This window comes from Ranitomeya imitator, chromosome 1, assembly GCF_032444005.1.
Source record: "Ranitomeya imitator isolate aRanImi1 chromosome 1, aRanImi1.pri, whole genome shotgun sequence".
In the NCBI taxonomy this organism is placed as follows: domain Eukaryota; kingdom Metazoa; phylum Chordata; class Amphibia; order Anura; family Dendrobatidae; genus Ranitomeya; species Ranitomeya imitator.
In genome coordinates, this window is record NC_091282.1 from 1,137,976,842 (window position 1) to 1,137,995,827 (window position 18,986).

Genomic DNA, 18,986 nt, shown 5'->3' on the forward strand with positions numbered 1-18,986 from the left:
TAATAATAATAATCTTTATTTTTATATAGCGCTAACATATTCCGCAGCGCTTTACAGTTTGCACACATTATCATCACTGTCCCCGATTGGGCTCACAATCTAGAATTCCTATCAGTATGTCTTTGGAATCTGTATAGGGGTCACAGTTGGACTAGGCAGCATGTTTTAGGGTGCATACAGGCCATCCTGCCACATCAAGCCATTCAGGGCCTGGCACACAAGGCAAGCTGGTTAATAATTTTTGGGTGCAAATATTTATTAACACATCATGTTCACAGCATTATTGTCCTTTAATATTATGCCAACAAAGTGGAGCCTGTGTGTTGATCCATGAGACTAATTGTATTTTGTGCTTAAAGTGCTTGTCAAGTACTTTATATTAATGGCCTATCCTTAGAATAGGTATCCAATATCTGATTGGTGCGGGTGCGACACTTGGTTCCATCATCAATCAACTATTGTTGGTGCTGGTGGTGGCCAATTGTGATATGTAGCGGAATGGATCTAGACAGTTCCATTAACCATATAGGGCTGTAGCTGGGTACTGCATGTGGATTGACCTGGCAGGGCAGCGGGGTACTCGGTACCGGGTCTGGTCCATGGCCCTGGGCATACAACAAAAGGGAAACGGTCTTTAAAGGGATTTGTAATGTCTATGTTCGTGATGCCCCCTGTGGTGTTCGGTCAGTAGGGACCGACGCTGCTTCAAGGGGTCCTCTGGAATGATGTTGTTGCAGCAAGATGGTAACGATTCCCACAGGTGAAGAGGGGTCCCCAGTGCTTCCCAGGTGTATGGCAAGATGGTGTAAGCCGATAAATGCACAAAGAACGAGGACACAGGTTTGCAAGTCTTTACTTGGTTTACTGATGGTAGTAGTAGTCCTCAGTCCAGGGAACCAAGTACAGGGTAGCTGTTGTCCGGCCGGCTTGGAGGCAATAAGAGATCCCTTTACCAGGTGAGGTCCGTAAGCCTTTCCTGCTAGCACCATTTAGTTAATTAGGTCCCTGCTGATTGAATCTCAGTGCAAGTCCTCTCTCTCCTGTCCTAAGACAGATGTCTGTACGATAGGCAGTTTGAGCCTGTTTATAGGATTTCTTAGATTACCCGGCTCCTAAGGTCACTGCTTCACCTCAGACTTGTTATGGGCAATTGACATATAGTGCTTTGCCCTCCGGTTCTGTCGCGCGTCCTGGAGAACAACATGACCTCGCTGTTCCCCTCTTGTGCCATTTACTTCTCTATGCTTGTTTCCTCTAAGATCCTCCACAATTCAACTCTCCTTCTGCTTCTCACTCTTTCCAGGGGTAGAAGCTCCCTCGTGGCTGCTCGGCCCCCACATCTGCTCCCGATGTCCTTCAGCCACTGGCGACCAACTGTCTCCCTCCATTGTCTCCCTCAGACTAACTGGCTCCTCCTCCAGACCAGGATACATAAAGTGTAAGGGAGCTCCCCTGAATCCGGGTCCTGAGCTCCCCTCCTGGCCTAGATTCAGATTGTGTTGAATGCGAGTGCCTTACCTTATAGATAGAATCCCCTTTGTCTCCAAGCATGACATCACCCTCCCTGAAGGGAAGGCAACATCACTGCAACAACCGGTTACCTGGGGGTGCTGCACATGTCTGCCCTTACACGAACAAATAGGGAGCTATACAATTAGTTGTGTAGTTCTGCTCTGTCCACATCTGGCCGCTGGCGGCACCGAAAACAGCTGATCCATGCTGATGCTGGGTGCACCCAATCCCCACCCGATCTGATATTGATGACCCATCAATACAAAGTACTGGATGACCCTTTTAATGCGGCAGATATAGCATCCTATATCTGATATTACTTTCATAAACTGTGCTCCTGTCTAGACTCTGCCTCATAATTTTATTATTCCTGATGCATCTGAGAAAGTACCATTTAGTGTTTAGTCAAAATAATAATAATCCATATTACAATATAGCTGTGTGATTTGAGTTATTATTTATTTTTGTATTTTTTTTTTTCATTTCATTGATTTGCCTATTGATGAAATCCTTTACTGTGTGTGATAGGGGTTAACTGAGGAGTAAAGTAGTGATATACATTTTCATGCAGGTCTACATTACTGTTTGCACAGCAGTACAAATCTTAGGTGAGTAGAAGCTGCAATATGAGCTGTACTTTTACATAATAGGAGCAGGCGCCAGAGATGCTGGAGTTGTAACAATAGCGCCACCTAGAGGGACACTAACTAATGATTCCTGTCATCTAGATACCAGCAATGTAGACTGTAGTTTAGTTTTTATCTTCTGCAGGCATTGCGGCTGCTGGTTAAGGGATTGGTTATTTACAATTATTACAATTCTTTATGTAATGTAATGGTTCCAAGGTTAGAGACTTTATAAAACAGCTGGTCTTGCTTTTAGAAAGGTGACCCCAGCTAAGGCTGTTTCTTTTTCTCTATGGATAGTGTTAGCATTATGAACAATGGAGAAGTCCTGTTCTTATTAAAATAAAAATTGGAATGAAAGAAAACACTAAGGAGTCACTCTATATTTCCTTCCTATGCAGATGTACTTTTTACATTCCCTATCATCAGGAATGGTAATATTGTTTCCTCATAATATGGAGTGTCCCATCCTGCCATCATGTCTGTAACAAGCTGTTGGGGACTTTGGTATAGGACTACAGCCTGTAGAAATGTACTGTGGGTGCAGTACAAGGGGGCTGATATAGGGCATATAAGAGACTGTAGCTGCAAAGAGGAGAAGACATGAACAACAGGAACTGTATTGAAGTACCCCACAGGTTTGAGTGCACCATGTTTAGAGAAAATCACTAGGATGAATCCCATATTTTGACTCAGATATCTATTTTGTTGCCAATACATGTAAGTAAGTCAGGGACGGGCAGAGAAAGAACATGGCCCCCATCCTCATCCTGCTATATATGGCCACCATTCCCATCCTGATATACATGGTCCCCATCCCCATCCTGCTATATATGGCCACCATTCCCATCCTGATATACATGCCCCCCATCCACCATTCTGGTATACATGGCCATCATCCCCATCCTAGTATTCATGGCCACCATTCTGGTACACATGGCTAGCATCACCATCCTGGTAAATATGACCACCATCCTGGTATACATGGCCATCATCCCCATCCTGGTATATATGGCCACTCCCCATCCTGCTGTATATGGTCCCCATTCATCATCCTGGTATATATGGTCCCCATCTATCATCCTGTATACATAGCCCCTATCCACCATCCTGGTATACGTGGCCCCATCACGCTGCACACAGAAACAAAAATAAACAATTCTACTTACTTTCCCTCTGCTCCCTCAGAGCGGTGCCCTGTTCTGATGCCAGCAGCTGATTTCAGCGTGTAAATGCACATGATGTCATTGCCATGCATCCTCACATGCTGAAGTCAGCTGACAGAATATCTATTGAGCTCCACACTTGGGATTATGGACGAAGAGGGCAGTGAATATTATTGTTATTTAATAGCAGGCACATGTAATCGCACAGCTGCTGCAGGAAGCCGGTGGCTGCGGCTAACACTGTGCCCACTATTAAACAGAATGAATATTCACTGATCCCCATGCAGCGCCCCAGAGACCTGGTCGTTGCAGTATGGCCCCAAGGCGAGTAGCGGTACGTCCGATGGCACTAAAGAGTTCTCCTGACCAGGTATCACCAGAACACATTACACTTCACACTCCGGCCACTAGGGGGAGAAAAAGGCTTCATTTATTGGGCCACTCCTCACACTGGTAAAACTAGGGGCTGGGGAGGAAGTTAGTTTAGTGATGGGACTTCAGGGTTTTTTTGGGAATTGGCTCTTTCGGCTCGGCTCAGCAAGAAGAGCCGGCTCTTTCGGCTCTTGAATCGGCTCTTCAGTAATCTCACCAAAATAATGACACAAAACCTTCTAGTTAACAGATTAACATTGTTTATATTATTTTTCATTATAAGAACATCAAACAAATGCAAAAAAGGTGCAAAACAGCAGTATAACTTAACAGTGAAACATTTTTAGATGGTCATTAGGACAAATTGGCATTAAGAAACACTAAGTGCCTCAGTTTGGACGGGCTGATCCGGTTTCTTCTCTCTGTGATTATCTGCCCTGTTTTGGAGAAAATTCTCTCTGAAGGGACTGATGTTGCTACGATGCACAGTCTTCCTTCCATCACCTTGATAAGTCGTGGGTAGAATAGAGCCCTGCTCTTCCACCAGCTCAATGGATCTAAAGTTCTTTGGATCAGCGGCTCCTCAAGATAACTTCGTACTTCCAGTATTGCATCTGCTGAGGGATTTCTTCTTGCAGTGCTTTCTGTTGTCTTTTTATCAAAGAGCCTCCAAACAGCAGATGACTGTGGCTGTGGCTCAGGTGCCTCTGCTGCCGCTTGTGCTTCATCATCTTGGCCTCCCAATGATGGCATCGGCTGGCTATCTGGAGCCTCTTGACTGCATCTTGCTGCTGCTGTTATTCTCTTAATTGCCTCTTCAGCAGCTCTGGTATCGCTAAAGGCTAGCTTTTTGAATCTTGGATCTAGTAATGTTGTTTCTGAGAATACAATATTATATTCCATGTTATGGAACTTTCTATCCATAGTTGCAATGAGGGCCGACACCAACTGTCTCCCTTGTTCTGTAGTTAGTGCTCCTTCTCTTTCTCGGTCAGCTGTCACTTTCTGCAGACCCTTGCACAAGAGCAGCATTTTGGATGCTGTTACATAGCTGAAAAAAAGAGAAAATCTACTTAGAAAATTATGTTTAAATATGGTATATGGCGTATCAGAATCAGCCCATTAGCTCCTTTGAGCACATAAACATAGCTTATAGGACTCAAACAAGCTGACAAATTCTCTTTAAAAGCTTATACTTGATGGACCTGTCTTTTTTCAACTATACAAATAATGTAGTAATTGTCTACTGTACCTCTCAGCACTGATCTCCACAGTGACCTGTTTAAAGGGCTCCAGGATAGCGCATATCTCTCTCACAACCTCCCATTCGTCTTGGCTCAGAGTGTCAACAGATGCATTGATAAGGGCCAGTGTAGAGATGATTGCGTCCTTGGTCTCTATAATCCGTTTCAGCATATAGAATGTAGAATTCCACCTTGTTGGGCATTCCTGTATGGGCCTTAGCTGAGGCATACACATCTGCTGTTGAATAGATTCTAGCTTCTCTGTAGCTGTTGTGCTCTTACGAAAAAATTTGACCAACATTTTCACTTTGTCCACAGTGGGTTTCACCATCTTCAGGGCATCTTTTACTATCAAGTTAATGGTGTGTGCAAGACATGGATAGTGTGTCCACTTTAAGCCTTTAATAGCTTTGGTGATATTGGCAGCATTATCGCTAACACAGCAAACCACTTTACATTCTATATGCCATTCTTTTACAACTCTGAACAATTCAGCTGCCAAGTTATCTGAAGTGTGCCTCTCTGTAAATTCAAAACAATCCAGAAGGCATGAGACCATTTTATAATTTTCAATGAAGTGACATGTGACAGACATGAAGGAAGTGGTCGCTCTCGATGTCCAACAGTCTGTTGTCAGGCAAACTGATGAAGCCATGCTAACCTTTTCTTGCAATGAGGCACGTTCTATGTCATACAATCTTGGTATAATTGTTTGGGAGAGTGTCCTTCTGCATGGAATAACATACATAGGATTGAGAGCTTGGGTATAGCTTCTAAACCCCTTATCCTCCACAATTGAGAATGGTTGGAAATCCTTCGCAATCATTTTGGTCAATTCTTCGTCAATTGAAATTTTCTTTGCTGGGGTAAGGGCTTTATTTGGCATAAATTGGTGCATAGAGGTTTGGGTACTAGTTTTTGGTCTAACTGATGCCTGAAGGGTGGCTGTAGACGCTGCAGCAGCAGTACCAGTAGATGATGTACTGGGGGTCACAGTCACATGGTCTGGAGCAGATACCTGCGTGCTATTTTCAATAGGCACTGTAGGGTGTGCAGTTCTGATACGCCTATGAAGGTTTGTGGTAGACCCTGCTCGAAAAGATAGTGTGTGCTTACAAAGTCTGCATTGAGCCTTACTGTTTCCAATGTCATCAAAGTGAACCCAAATGCTGCTTCTCTTCTGCCGTTTGTCACTCATCTTTGATCATGTGTTTTGCACAGTAGTGTTATGATCAGTCACTTATTACTGATGGAATTTATCAGAAACCACACACCTTACAACACAAAGCTGTGCACTGCAGAGACTTCAGGATTCTCCATCTGCTTTCACTGTAATATGGCTGGGATTCTTGTAACAGCACACACCTCTGCCTGCCTGTCTCTAACTCTCTCCTCCAGACAGTCAGGTACCATCTGTCACTATAACACACTGAACACAGGGCAGGATGCCAATAAAGATGTAAGAAGACAGTGCATGAGGACAAGTGAAACTTGAGCTGTGACTGGCTGCTCTGTGGTCACATGTTCTGCCTTCATTTACATCCTGCTTCTGTATTGGCAGGGTGAATGAGATAACACTGTGCGCTGCTGCAGACTCCTCTCCTACAGTACTTTCAGCAGCAGCTTTCCTCTCTCCCCCTCCAGCACACAGTCTCTCCTCGCTCCTCTCCTCCCCCTCCACCACCAGGCTGACGTCAGCAGCACAGCGAAGGGAGGAGAGCAGAGAGCCACTAGATAACAAGCGGCTCACGGATAGGTGCCTGCTCATATCATATCCTTCACAGTGAAGAGCCAGCTCTTTGAGTCGGCTCGTTCATGAACGTCACATCACTAAGTTAGTTAGAAGTTGACTGGGTTGGAACCAGGCAACATCCCGTGGCAGGGGGTGTTGCGGGAAGAAGACACAGGGGGGTCCCTGTCAGGTGTGGGAACCTGGCAGGTGCCTAGCGACAGAACAGAACGTTACGGAACCGCTCCTGCACACCTTGCGGCGGTATCCTAAGGAAGAGACAAGAGGGGAAGAATATTGTGGAACAGTGTAAACGAGATCAGCACAAAGGAGAGCCAGTAAGAGTCGTGCCGAGAGAAGAAGGCAACATCTTACTGAGGCGCGTAGTCGGTGGCCGGATCACCGTAGAAGTAACTGACTTCACGCATTACTTCAAATTCCGCTGGACAGTCAATTATAGGTTGGCTGTCTACCTTCGACACCTACGAAGACATAGGGGGCAACATTGGGAGAGGGGCGTCTCTAGGGTCCCGGAAGACCTCCAAGCCTTCCCGTCAAACGGGTGGCGTCCTAGCCATAACATATCTGGGGGACGTTAGAAACTAGCAACATCTGGAACCAAAGAACGAGAGAGAGAGAGAGAAAGCTGTAGAGAACGAATGAACGAGAGCAGCAGTTGTGAGGACTATTCCGAATGCTCAGCAGGGTAGGACTACAACACACAGGCGCTATTGGTAGGCAATGATTTCCATCTGCGAGGGAAACTCTGGATGTGCCCATCGGACCGGCTGGTCTCTGATAGCCCGGTTGAACGTGCTCTGGACTGAGTGTACTGAAGCCTTCAGTAAAAGGTAAAGAGACTGCAATCCTGTGTCCTCGTTATTGCCTGCACCTCACACCATCACCATCTACCTTACTGGGAAGCCCTGGGGACATACTTCACCTGTGGGAAGGTATACCATCCGGCTGCTATTCCATCACCCCAGCGGACCCCACAGCAGCGTCGGTCACCTTGACCGAACACCACAGGTGGCGTCATGAACTCCTGACAGACTGTACTACCACCTTCATTGGACGCCCCTTAGCAGGGTCGCGGACCGGGTCTAGCCACCGTGACAGCCTCAGAACCGAACCAGAGAGGCCCGGTACCGAAACGTCGTGGCCCTGTGTCTGTGGGCGCTCCAACTTGGCGTCACGAACAGGATCGTACTTAAGCCTGAAGAATAAGGTCATGTGTGCCTTGGAACTGTGATTGGAACGTGTTGGACTGTGATTTATTACAAAGACTGTGTACTGCTATTGCCGCAAGTTTCCCGCCAAAACCGCCGCCATTGCCGTGCCACGAGGCGCGTCGGAGAAGAAGGAGGGCGTGCCATGGGAGGAGACTATCAAAGTGGCGCCAGAAGTGCTGACCGCCCCCTTCGATTGCTGTTGCGAGAGGATGATCTGTGTTGTGAATTCTGTGGCTGAGTTCACTTCTGTGGTCACAAGTGGTATTGCAGTCTCTGGGCTTCCTCCCTCAGGTGTTTTGGTGAGCTCGTTGGCTGCCTTGCTATTTAGCTCCACCTGAATCTGTCTTCCTTGCTCCTTGTCAATGTTCCAGTGTTGGATCTGAGCTACTGCATCTTTCCTTGGGCCTGCTGCTCTGCTAGATAAGTGCTTCTAGTTTGTTTTCTGTTTTTTCTGTCCAGCTTGCTATTAACTTTTGCTGGAAGCTCTGAGAAGCAAAGGGGTGCACCGCCGTGCTGTTAGTTCGGCACGGTGGGTCTTTTTGCCCCTTTGCGTGGTTTTCGTTTTAGGGTTTTTTGTAGACTGCATAGTTCTCTTTGCTATCCTCGCTCTGTCTAGAATATCGGGCCTCACTTTGCTGAATCTATTTCATTCCTACGTTTGTCTTTTCATCTTGCTAACAGTCATTATATGTGGGGGGCTGCCTAGTCCTTTGGGGTATTTCTCTGAGGTAAGTCAGGCTTGTATTTCTATCTTCAGGCTAGTCAGCTCCTCAGGCAGTGCCGAGTTGCATAGGTAGTGATAGGCGCAATCCACTGCTGCTTATAGTTGTGTGAGGATAGATCAGGTACTGCAGTCTACAGAGATTCCACGTCTCAGAGCTCGTCCTATTGTTTTTGGTTATTGCCAGATCTCTGTATGTGCGCTGATTACTGCACGCTGTGTTGCCTGATTGCCAGCCATAACAGTACAAGGAGCCACACCAATGATTCCCAATAGAGGGAAAAAAGAAATCCTGACATCATTTTTTTTTCTTAGCTCTGTCTTCAGTCTTTTTTTTCCCCTAGACATTAGAGTGCTTCAGGACACAGCTGTGGACATGGATATTCAGGCTCTGTGCTCCTCAATGGATAATCTCGTAGTAAATGTACAAAAGATTCAAGATACTATTGATCAGAAATCGATGCTAGAACCAAGAATTCCGATTCCTGATTTGTTTTTTGGTGACAGAACTAAGTTCCTGAGCTTCAGAAATAATTGTAAGCTATTTTTGGCCTTGAAACCTCATTCTTCTGGTAATCCTATTCAACAGGTTTTGATTATTATTTCTTTTTTGCGCGGCGACCCACAGGACTTGGCGTTTTCTCTTGCACCAGGAGATTCTGCATTGAGTAATGTTGATGCATTTTTCCAGGCGCTGGGATTGCTTTACGATGAGCCTAATTCAGTGGATCAGGCTGAGAAAAATCTGCTGGCTTTATGCCAGGGTCAGGATGATGTAGAAGTATATTGTCAGAAATTTAGGAAGTGGTCAGTACTCACTCTGTGGAATGAATCTGCACTAGCGGCTTTGTTCAGAAAGGGTCTCTCTGAAGCTCTTAAGGATGTAATGGTGGGATTTCCTATGCCTGCTGGTTTGAATGAGTCTATGTCCTTGGCCATTCAGATCGGTCGTCGCTTGCGCGAGCGTAAATCTGTGCACCATCTGGCGGTATTGTCTGAGAGTAAACCTGAGCCTATGCGGTGCGACAGGACTATGACTAAAGTAGAACGGCAAGAACACAGACGTCTGAACAGACTGTGTTTCTATTGTGGTGATTCTACTCATGCTATTTCTAATTGTCCTAAACACACTAGGCGGTTCGATAGCTCTGCCGTTATTGGTACTGTACAGTCCAAATTCCTTTTGTCCATTACCTTAATGTGCTCTTTGTCATCGTATTCTGTCATGGCGTTTGTGGATTCAGGCGCTGCCCTGAATCTGATGGATTTGGATTATGCTAAACGTTGTGGATTTTTCTTGGAGCCTTTGCGGTGTCCTATTCCGTTGAGAGGAATTGATGCTACACCTTTGGCCAAGAATAAGCCTCAGTACTGGGCCCAGCTGACCATGTGCATGGCTCCTGCACATCAGGAAGTTATTCGCTTTCTGGTACTGCATAATTTGCATGATGTGGTCGTGTTGGGGTTGCCATGGCTACAAACCCATAATCCAGTATTGGATTGGAACTCTATGTCGGTAACCAGCTGGGGTTGTCAGGGAGTACATGGTGATGTTCCATTTTTGTCTATTTCGTCATCCATTCCTTCTGACATCCCAGAGTTCTTGTCGGACTTTCAGGATGTATTTGAAGAGTCCAAATCTGATGCCCTACCTCCGCATAGGAATTGTGATTGTGCTATCGATTTGATTCCTGGTAGTAAATTCCCTAAGGGTCGTTTATTTAATTTGTCCGTACCTGAACACACCGCTATGCGCAGTTATGTGAAGGAGTCCCTGGAGAAGGGACATATTCGCCCATCGTCGTCACCATTGGGAGCAGGGTTCTTTTTTGTAGCCAAGAAGGATGGTTCGCTAAGACCGTGTATTGATTACCGCCTTCTTAATAAGATCACTGTTAAGTTTCAGTATCCCTTGCCATTGATTTCTGACTTGTTTGCTCGGATTAAGGGGGCTAGTTGGTTTACTAAGATTGATCTTCGTGGTGCGTATAATCTGGTGAGAATCAGGCAGGGAGATGAATGGAAAACGGCATTTAATACGCCCGAGGGTCATTTTGAGTATCTGGTGATGCCGTTTGGACTTGCCAATGCTCCATCTGTTTTTCAGTCTTTTATGCATGACATTTTCTGTGAGTATCTGGATAAATTCTTGATTGTTTACTTGGATGACATTTTGATCTTCTCAGATGATTGGGAGTCTCATGTGAAGCAAGTCAGAATGGTTTTCCAGGTACTGCGTGCTAATTCCTTGTTCGTGAAGGGATCAAAGTGTCTCTTCGGTGTGCAGAAAGTTTCATTTTTGGGGTTCATCTTTTCCCCTTCTACTATCGAGATGGATCCGGTTAAGGTTCAGGCCATCCAGGATTGGACTCAGCCGACATCTCTAAAAAGTCTGCAGAAATTCCTGGGCTTTGCTAATTTTTATCGTCGCTTCATCTGTAATTTTTCTAGCATTGCCAGACCATTGACCGATTTGACCAAGAAGGGTGCTGATTTGGTTAATTGGTCTTTTGCTGCCGTGGAAGCTTTTCAGGAGTTGAAGCGTCGTTTTTGCTGTGCCACTGTGTTGTGTCAACCTGATGTTTCTCTTCCGTTCCAGGTCGAGGTTGATGCTTCTGAGATTGGTGCAGGGGCGGTTTTGTCACAGAGAGGTTCTGGTTGCTCAGTGTTCAAACCATGTGCTTTCTTTTCCAGGAAATTTTCTGCTGCTGAGCGTAATTATGATGTGGGCAACCGAGAGTTGCTGGCCATGAAGTGGGCATTCGAGGAGTGGCGTCATTGGCTTGAGGGTGCTAAGCATCGCGTGGTGGTTTTGACTGATCATAAGAACCTTACTTATCTTGAGTCTGCCAAGCGCTTGAATCCTAGACAGGCCCGTTGGTCGTTATTTTTTGCTCGTTTTGATTTTGTGATTTCATACCTTCCGGGCTCTAAAAATGTGAAGGCGGATGCTCTGTCTAGGAGTTTTGTGCCCGACTCTCCGGGGTTATCTGAGCCGGCGAGTATCCTCAAGGAAGGAGTCATTGTGTCTGCCATCTCCCCTGATTTGCGGAGAGTGTTGCAGAAATTTCAGGCTAATAAACCTGATCGTTGTCCGGCCGAGAAACTGTTCGTCCCTGATAGGTGGACTAGTAAAGTTATCTCTGAACTTCATTGTTCGGTGCTGGCCGGTCATCCAGGAATCTTTGGTACCAGGGAGTTGGTTGCTAGATCCTTCTGGTGGCCATCTCTGTCACGGGATGTGCGTGCTTTTGTGCAGTCCTGTGGAATTTGTGCTAGGGCTAAGCCCTGCTGTTCACGTGCCAGTGGGTTGCTTTTGCCCTTGCCGGTCCCGAAGAGGCCTTGGACACATATATTTCGATGGATTTCATTTCTGACCTTCCCGTTTCTCAAAAAATGTCGGTCATTTGGGTGGTCTGTGATCGCTTTTCTAAAATGGTCCATCTGGTGCCCTTGGTTAAAATGCCTTCCTCCTCTGATTTGGTGCCTTTGTTCTTCCAGCATGTGGTTCGTTTACATGGCATTCCTGAGAATATTGTTTCTGACAGAGGTTCCCAGTTTGTCTCGAGGTTCTGGCGAGCCTTTTGTGGTAGGATGGGCATTGACCTATCTTTCTCCTCGGCCTTCCATCCTCAGACTAATGGCCAGACCGAACGAACCAATCAGACCTTGGAAACATATCTGAGATGTTTTGTTTCCGCTGACCAGGATGATTGGGTGTTATTTTTGCCGTTGGCTGAGTTCGCCCTTAATAATCGGGCCAGCTCGGCTACCTTGGTCTCTCCATTTTTCTGCAATTCTGGGTTCCATCCTCGTTTCTCTTCAGGACAGGTTGAGTCTTCGGACTGTCCTGGTGTGGATTCTGTGGTGGACAGGTTGCAGCAGATCTGGACTCAGGTAGTGGACAATTTGACCTTGTCCCAGGAGAAGGCTCAGCTTTTCGCTAATCGCAGACGCCGTGTGGGACCCCGACTTCGTGTTGGGGATCTGGTTTGGTTATCTTCTCGTCATATTCCTATGAAGGTTTCCTCTCCTAAATTTAAACCTCGTTTTATTGGTCCGTATAGGATTTCTGAGATTCTCAATCCGGTGTCTTTTCGTCTGATCCTCCCAGACTCCTTTTCCATACATAATGTATTCCATAGGTCGTTGTTGAGGAGATACGTGGCACCTATGGTTCCATCTGTGGAGCCTCCTGCCCCTGTTTTGGTGGAGGGGGAATTGGAGTATATTGTGGAGAAGATTTTGGATTCTCGTGTCTCTAGATGGAAACTCCAGTATCTCGTCAAATGGAAGGGTTATGCTCAGGAAGATAATTCCTGGGTTTTTGCCTCTGATGTCCATGCCCCAGATCTTGTTCGTGCCTTTCATGTGGCTCATCCTGGTCGGCCTGGGGGTTCTGGTGAGGGTTCGGTGACCCCTCCTCAAGGGGGGGGTACTGTTGTGAATTCTGTGGCTGAGTTCACTTCTGTGGTCACAAGTGGTATTGCAGTCTCTGGGCTTCCTCCCTCAGGTGTTTTGGTGAGCTCGTTGGCTGCCTTGCTATTTAGCTCCACCTGAATCTGTCTTCCTTGCTCCTTGTCAATGTTCCAGTGTTGGATCTGAGCTATTGCATCTTTCCTTGGGCCTGCTGCTCTGCTAGATAAGTGCTTCTAGTTTGTTTTCTGTTTTTTCTGTCCAGCTTGCTATTAACTTTTGCTGGAAGCTCTGAGAAGCAAAGGGGTGCACCGCCGTGCTGTTAGTTCGGCACGGTGGGTCTTTTTGCCCCTTTGCGTGGTTTTCGTTTTAGGGTTTTTTGTAGACTGCATAGTTCTCTTTGCTATCCTCGCTCTGTCTAGAATATCGGGCCTCACTTTGCTGAATCTATTTCATTCCTACGTTTGTCTTTTCATCTTGCTAACAGTCATTATATGTGGGGGGCTGCCTATTCCTTTGGGGTATTTCTCTGAGGTAAGTCAGGCTTGTATTTCTATCTTCAGGCTAGTCAGCTCCTCAGGCAGTGCCGAGTTGCATAGGTAGTGATAGGCGCAATCCACTGCTGCTTATAGTTGTGTGAGGATAGATCAGGTACTGCAGTCTACAGAGATTCCACGTCTCAGAGCTCGTCCTATTGTTTTTGGTTATTGCCAGATCTCTGTATGTGCGCTGATTACTGCACGCTGTGTTGCCTGATTGCCAGCCATAACAGATCTGCCCCAAAGGAGAGGAGAACCGCCTCCTGATTTGCAACGGCGGGAACCAAGACAAGAAGGAGCTCCACCCCCAGGAAATGGAGGAGCAGCGTGTGAGTGCCATTGCGGATCCCAGAGAAGAGATGACGACCAACAGGTACCTGAGCGACGAAGGAGTGATCCTGGATTGCTCCCGTCAGCCGGAGGGGGACCCGGACTCGAATCTTCCGTGGCTGGAGGACTCGGACTTCTTGGGGTCGCAGGTGGAGGAGCCGAGTCAGCCTATCCCGAGCATGGAGCCAGCCAATGCGAAGCTATGGAGATCATAACTATCACCAAGAGCCGTGTCGGGAGAACCGCAGTTCGAGCCGCAGCCTGTTGTGGATTCTGTTTTTGGGCTCCCTCTGGTGGTTACAGATGGTACTGGGTGACTTGTGTTCTCTGCGGTCTCTGGTGTCCACCTGTTCTATCAGGATAGGGGAGTTTCCTATTTAACCTGGCTTTCTTGTCATTTCCTCGCCGGCTATCAATGTAATCAGTGTGTCTTGTTACCTCTGCTTCCCGCTTCTGTATTCTTCAGGACAAGCTAAGTTTTTGATTTTCCTGTTCCACGTTTTGCTTAATTTTTGTCTTAGTCCAGCTTGCAGATATGTGATTCCTTTTTGCTGGTTGCTCTAGTGGGCTGATATTACTCCTCATGTTCCATGAGTTGGAACATGAGTTCAAGTAATTTCAGGATGGTTTTTTGTAGGGTTTTTCACTGACCGCGCAGTTCACTTTTGTATCCTCTGCTATCTAGCTTTAGCGGGCCTCATTTTGCTGAATCTGTTTTCATAACTACGTATGTGCTTTCCTCTCATTTCACCGTCATTACATGTGGGGGGCTGCTATTTCTGTGGGGTGTTTCTCTGGAGGCAAGAGAGGTCTGTGTTTCTTCTAATAGGAAAAGTTAGTTCTTCGGCTGGCACGAGACGTCTAGAATCATCGTAGGCACGTTCCCCAGCTACAGCTAGTTGTGTGTTGAGGTTCAGGATCGCGGTCAGCTCAGTTTCCATCACCCTAGAGCTTGTTTTGTTTTTTGTGCTTGTCCTTTTGTGATCCCCTGCCATTGGGATCATGACAGTATAGCCGGCCAAAAAGTGGTAATCGTATTGGCTGAAGTAGGAGGAAAAGTAGTCTGAGGAAGTTTTTTTTTTTTTTTTTTTTTTCCCCCTCAGAGTTTGCTGCATAGCCTTAATTGCAGCCTGGCTGCGTCTTACCTCCTCTTAATCCTTGAATGGCTCTGACCTCAGCTGTTTATCATGGACGTCCAGAGTTTGGCTTCCAGCCTGAATAATCTTGCTGCTAAGGTTCAAAATATACAAGATTTTGTTGTACATGCTCCTATGTCTGAACCTAGAACTCCTATCCCAGAGTTTTTTTCTGGAGATAGATCTAGTTTTCTGAATTTTAGGAACAATTGCAAGTTGTTTCTTTCTTTGAAATCTCGCTCTTCTGGAGACCCTGCTCAGCAAGTCAAGATTGTTATATCTTTCCTGCGGGGTGACCCTCAGAATTGGGCATTTGCATTGGCACCAGGGGATCCTGCGTTGCTCAATGTGGATGCGTTTTTTCTGGCATTGGGTTTGCTCTATGAGGAACCTAACCTAGAGATTCAGGCTGAAAAAGCTTTATTGGCTCTCTCTCAGGGGCAAGATGAAGCAGAAATATATTGTCAGAAATTTCGGAAATGGTCGGTGCTTACTCAGTGGAATGAGTGTGCCCTGGCTGCAAGATTCAGAGATGGCCTTTATGAGGCCATTAAAGATGTCATGGTGGGGTTCCCTGCGCCTACAGGTCTGAATGAGTCTATGACTATGGCTATTCAGATTGATCGGCGTTTACGGGAGCGCAAACCTGTGCACCATTTGGCGGTGTCTTCTGAACAGGCAACTGAGACATTGCAATGTGATAGAATTCAGTCCAGAAGTGAACGGCAAAACTATAGGCGGAAAAATGGGTTGTGTTTTTATTGTGGTGATTCAGCTCATGTTATATCAGCATGCTCTAAACGCACAAAAAAGGTTGATAAGTCTGTTGCCATTAGTACTTTACAGTCTAAGTTCATTCTGTCTGTGACTCTGATTTGTTCATTATCAGCCATTTCCGTCGATACCTATGTGGATTCAGGCGCTGCCCTGAGTCTTATGGATTGGTCATTTGCCAACCGCTGTGGGTTTAGTCTGGAGCCTCTGGAAGTCCCTATTCCTTTGAAAGGAATTGACTCTACACCTTTGGCTATGAATAAACCTCAGTACTGGACACAAGTGACCATGCGTATGACTCCCGTTCATCAGGAGGTGATTCGCTTCCTGGTACTGTATAATTTACATGATGTCTTAGTGCTTGGTCTGCCATGGTTACAAACTCATAACCCAGTCTTGGACTGGAAAACGATGTCTGTGTTGAGCTGGGGATGTCAGGGGGTTCATGATGATGCACCTCCAATTTCTATCGCTTCATCTACTCCTTCTGAGGTTCCGGTATTTTTGTCTGATTATCGGGATGTTTTTGAGGAGCCTAAGCTCAATTCGCTTCCTCCTCACAGGGATTGCGATTGTGCTATAGATTTGATTCCTGGCAGTAAATTTCCTAAAGGTCGTTTGTTCAATCTGTCAGTGCCAGAGCATACTGCTATGCGGGATTATGTTAAGGAGTCCTTGGAAAAGGGACATATCCGTCCATCTTCGTCCCCTTTGGGAGCAGGTTTTTTTTTATGGCCAAAAAAGATGGTTCCTTGAGGCCTTGTATAGATTACCGTCTTTTGAATAAGATTACAGTTAAATATCAGTATCCTTTGCCATTGTTGACTGATTTGTTCGCTCGCATTAAGGGGGCTAAATGGTTCACTAAGATTGATCTTCGGGGTGCGTATAATCTTGTGCGGATAAAGCAGGGTGATGAGTGGAAAACCGCATTTAATACGCCTGAGGGCCATTTTGAGTATTTGGTGATGCCTTTTGGACTTTCTAATGCTCCTTCTGTCTTCCAGTCCTTTATGCACGATATTTTCCGTGAATATCTGGATAAATTTATGATTGTGTATTTGGATGATGTTTTGTTTTTTTCGGATGACTGGGAGTCCCATGTTCAGCAGGTCAGGAAGGTGTTTCAGGTCCTGCGGGCCAATTCTTTGTTTGTGAAAGTTTCAAAGTGTCTCTTTGGAGTCCAGAAGATTTCTTTTTTGGGGTATATTTTTTCCCCTTCTACTATTGAGATGGATCCCGTCAAGGTTCAGGCTATTTGTGACTGAACGCAGCCTACATCTCTTAAGAGTCTACAGAAGTTCTTGGGCTTTGCTAAATTTTATCGTCGTTTCATAACTAATTTTTCTAGTGTTGTTAAGCCTTTGTCGGATTTGACTACGAAGTGTGCTGATGTTGCTGATTGGTCTCCTGCGGCTGTGGAGGCCTTTCAGGAACTTAAGCGCCGGTTTTCTTCTGCTCCTGTGTTGCGTCAGCCAGATGTTTCGTTTCCTTTTCAGGTTGAGGTTGATGCTTCCGAGATTGGAGCGGGGGCGGTTTTGTCACAGAGAAGCTCCGATTGCTCAGTGATGAAGCCATGTGCGTTCTTTTCTAGAAAGTTTTCGCCCACTGAGCGGAATTATGATGTTGGTAATCGGGAGCTTTTGGCCATGAAGTGGGCATTTTTGAGGAGTGGCGTCATTGGCTTGAGGGTGCTAGACATCGTGTGGTGGTCTTGACTGATCACAAAAATCTGATTTACCTTGAGTCTGCCAAGCGTCTGAATCCTAGACAGGCTCGTTGGTCACTGTTTTTCTCCCGTTTCGATTTTGTGGTTTCATACCTGCCAGGTTCAAAGAATGTGAAGGCGGATGCTCTTTCTAGGAGTTTTGTGCCTGACTCCCCTGGAAATTCTGAGCCCACTGGTATCCTTAGGGATGGGGTGATTTTGTCGGCTGTCTCCCCAGACTTGCGACGTGCTTTGCAGGAGTTTCAGGCGGATAAACCTGATCGTTGTCCGCCTGAAAGACTGTTTGTTCCGGATAATTGGACCAGTAGAGTCATCTCCGAGGTCCATTCTTCTGCGTTGGCAGATCATCCTGGAATATTTGGTACTAGAGACTTGGTGGCCAGGTCTTTTTGGTGGCCTTCCTTGTCGAGGGATGTGCGTTCTTGTGAAGTTTGCGCTCGGGCTAAGCCTTGCTGTTCTCGGGCCAGTGGATTGTTGTCACCTTTGCCTATTCCGAAGAGGCCTTGGACGCACATTTCCATGGACTTTATTTCGGATCTCCCTGTCTCTCAAAAAATGTCCGTCATCTGGGTTGTGTGTGACCGCTTTTCTAAGATAGTTCATCTGGTACCCTTGCCTAAGTTGCCTTCCTCCTCTGAGTTGGTCCCTCTGTTTTTTCAGAACGTGGTTCGTTTGCATGGGATTCCGGAGAACATCGTTTCTGACAGGGGATCCCAGTTTGTGTCTAGATTTTGGCGGACGTTCTGTGCTAAGATGGGCATTGATTTGTCCTTTTCGTCTGCATTCCATCCTCAGACGAATGGCCAGACGGAACGAACTAATCAGACCTTGGAAACTTATTTAAGGTGTTTTGTTTCTGCGGATCAAGATGACTGGGTTACCTTTTTGCCGCTTGCCGAATTTGCCCTTAATAATCGGGCTAGTTCTGCTACCTTGGTTATTCCTTTCTTTTGTAATTCGGGGTTTCATCCTCGTTTTTCCTCTGGTCAGGTGGAGCCTTCTGATTGTCCTGGAGTGGACATGGTGGTGGATAGGTTGCATCAGATTTGGAGTCATGTGGTGGACAATTTGAAGTTGTCCCAGGAGAGGGCTCAGCAGTTTGCTAATCGCCGTCGCCGCGTGGGTCCTCGACTTCGTTTTGGGGATTTGGTGTGGTTGTCTTCTCGTTTTGTTCCTATGAAGGTCTCTTCTCCTAAGTTCAAGCCTCGGTTCATCGGTCCCTATAGGATCTTGGAAATTCTTAACCCTGTGTCGTTTCGTTTGGATCTCCCGGCATCGTTTTCTATTCATAATGTGTTCCATCGGTCGTTGTTGCGGAAGTATGAGGTACCTGTTGTTCCTTCGCTTGAGCCTCCTGCTCCGGTGCTGGTGGAGGGAGAATTGGAGTATGTTGTGGAGAAGATCTTGGATTCTCGTGTTTCCAGACGGAAACTCCAATATTTGGTCAAGTGGAAGGGTTA

General features: G+C 46.3%; 1 protein-coding gene across 1 annotated transcript; it reads right to left on the reverse strand.

Moving 5' to 3' along the window:
• Positions 1 to 4,030: 4,030 nt before the first annotated feature.
• Positions 4,031 to 6,118, reverse strand: LOC138656923 (zinc finger BED domain-containing protein 4-like). The gene is made up of 2 exons (XM_069744276.1): positions 4,929 to 6,118; positions 4,031 to 4,727 (listed from the first exon to the last, which is right to left on the reverse strand). The coding sequence occupies exons 1-2, from the start codon at positions 6,116 to 6,118 to the stop codon at positions 4,031 to 4,033; spliced, it is 1,887 nt and encodes a 628-aa protein (XP_069600377.1).
• Positions 6,119 to 18,986: the final 12,868 nt, after the last annotated feature.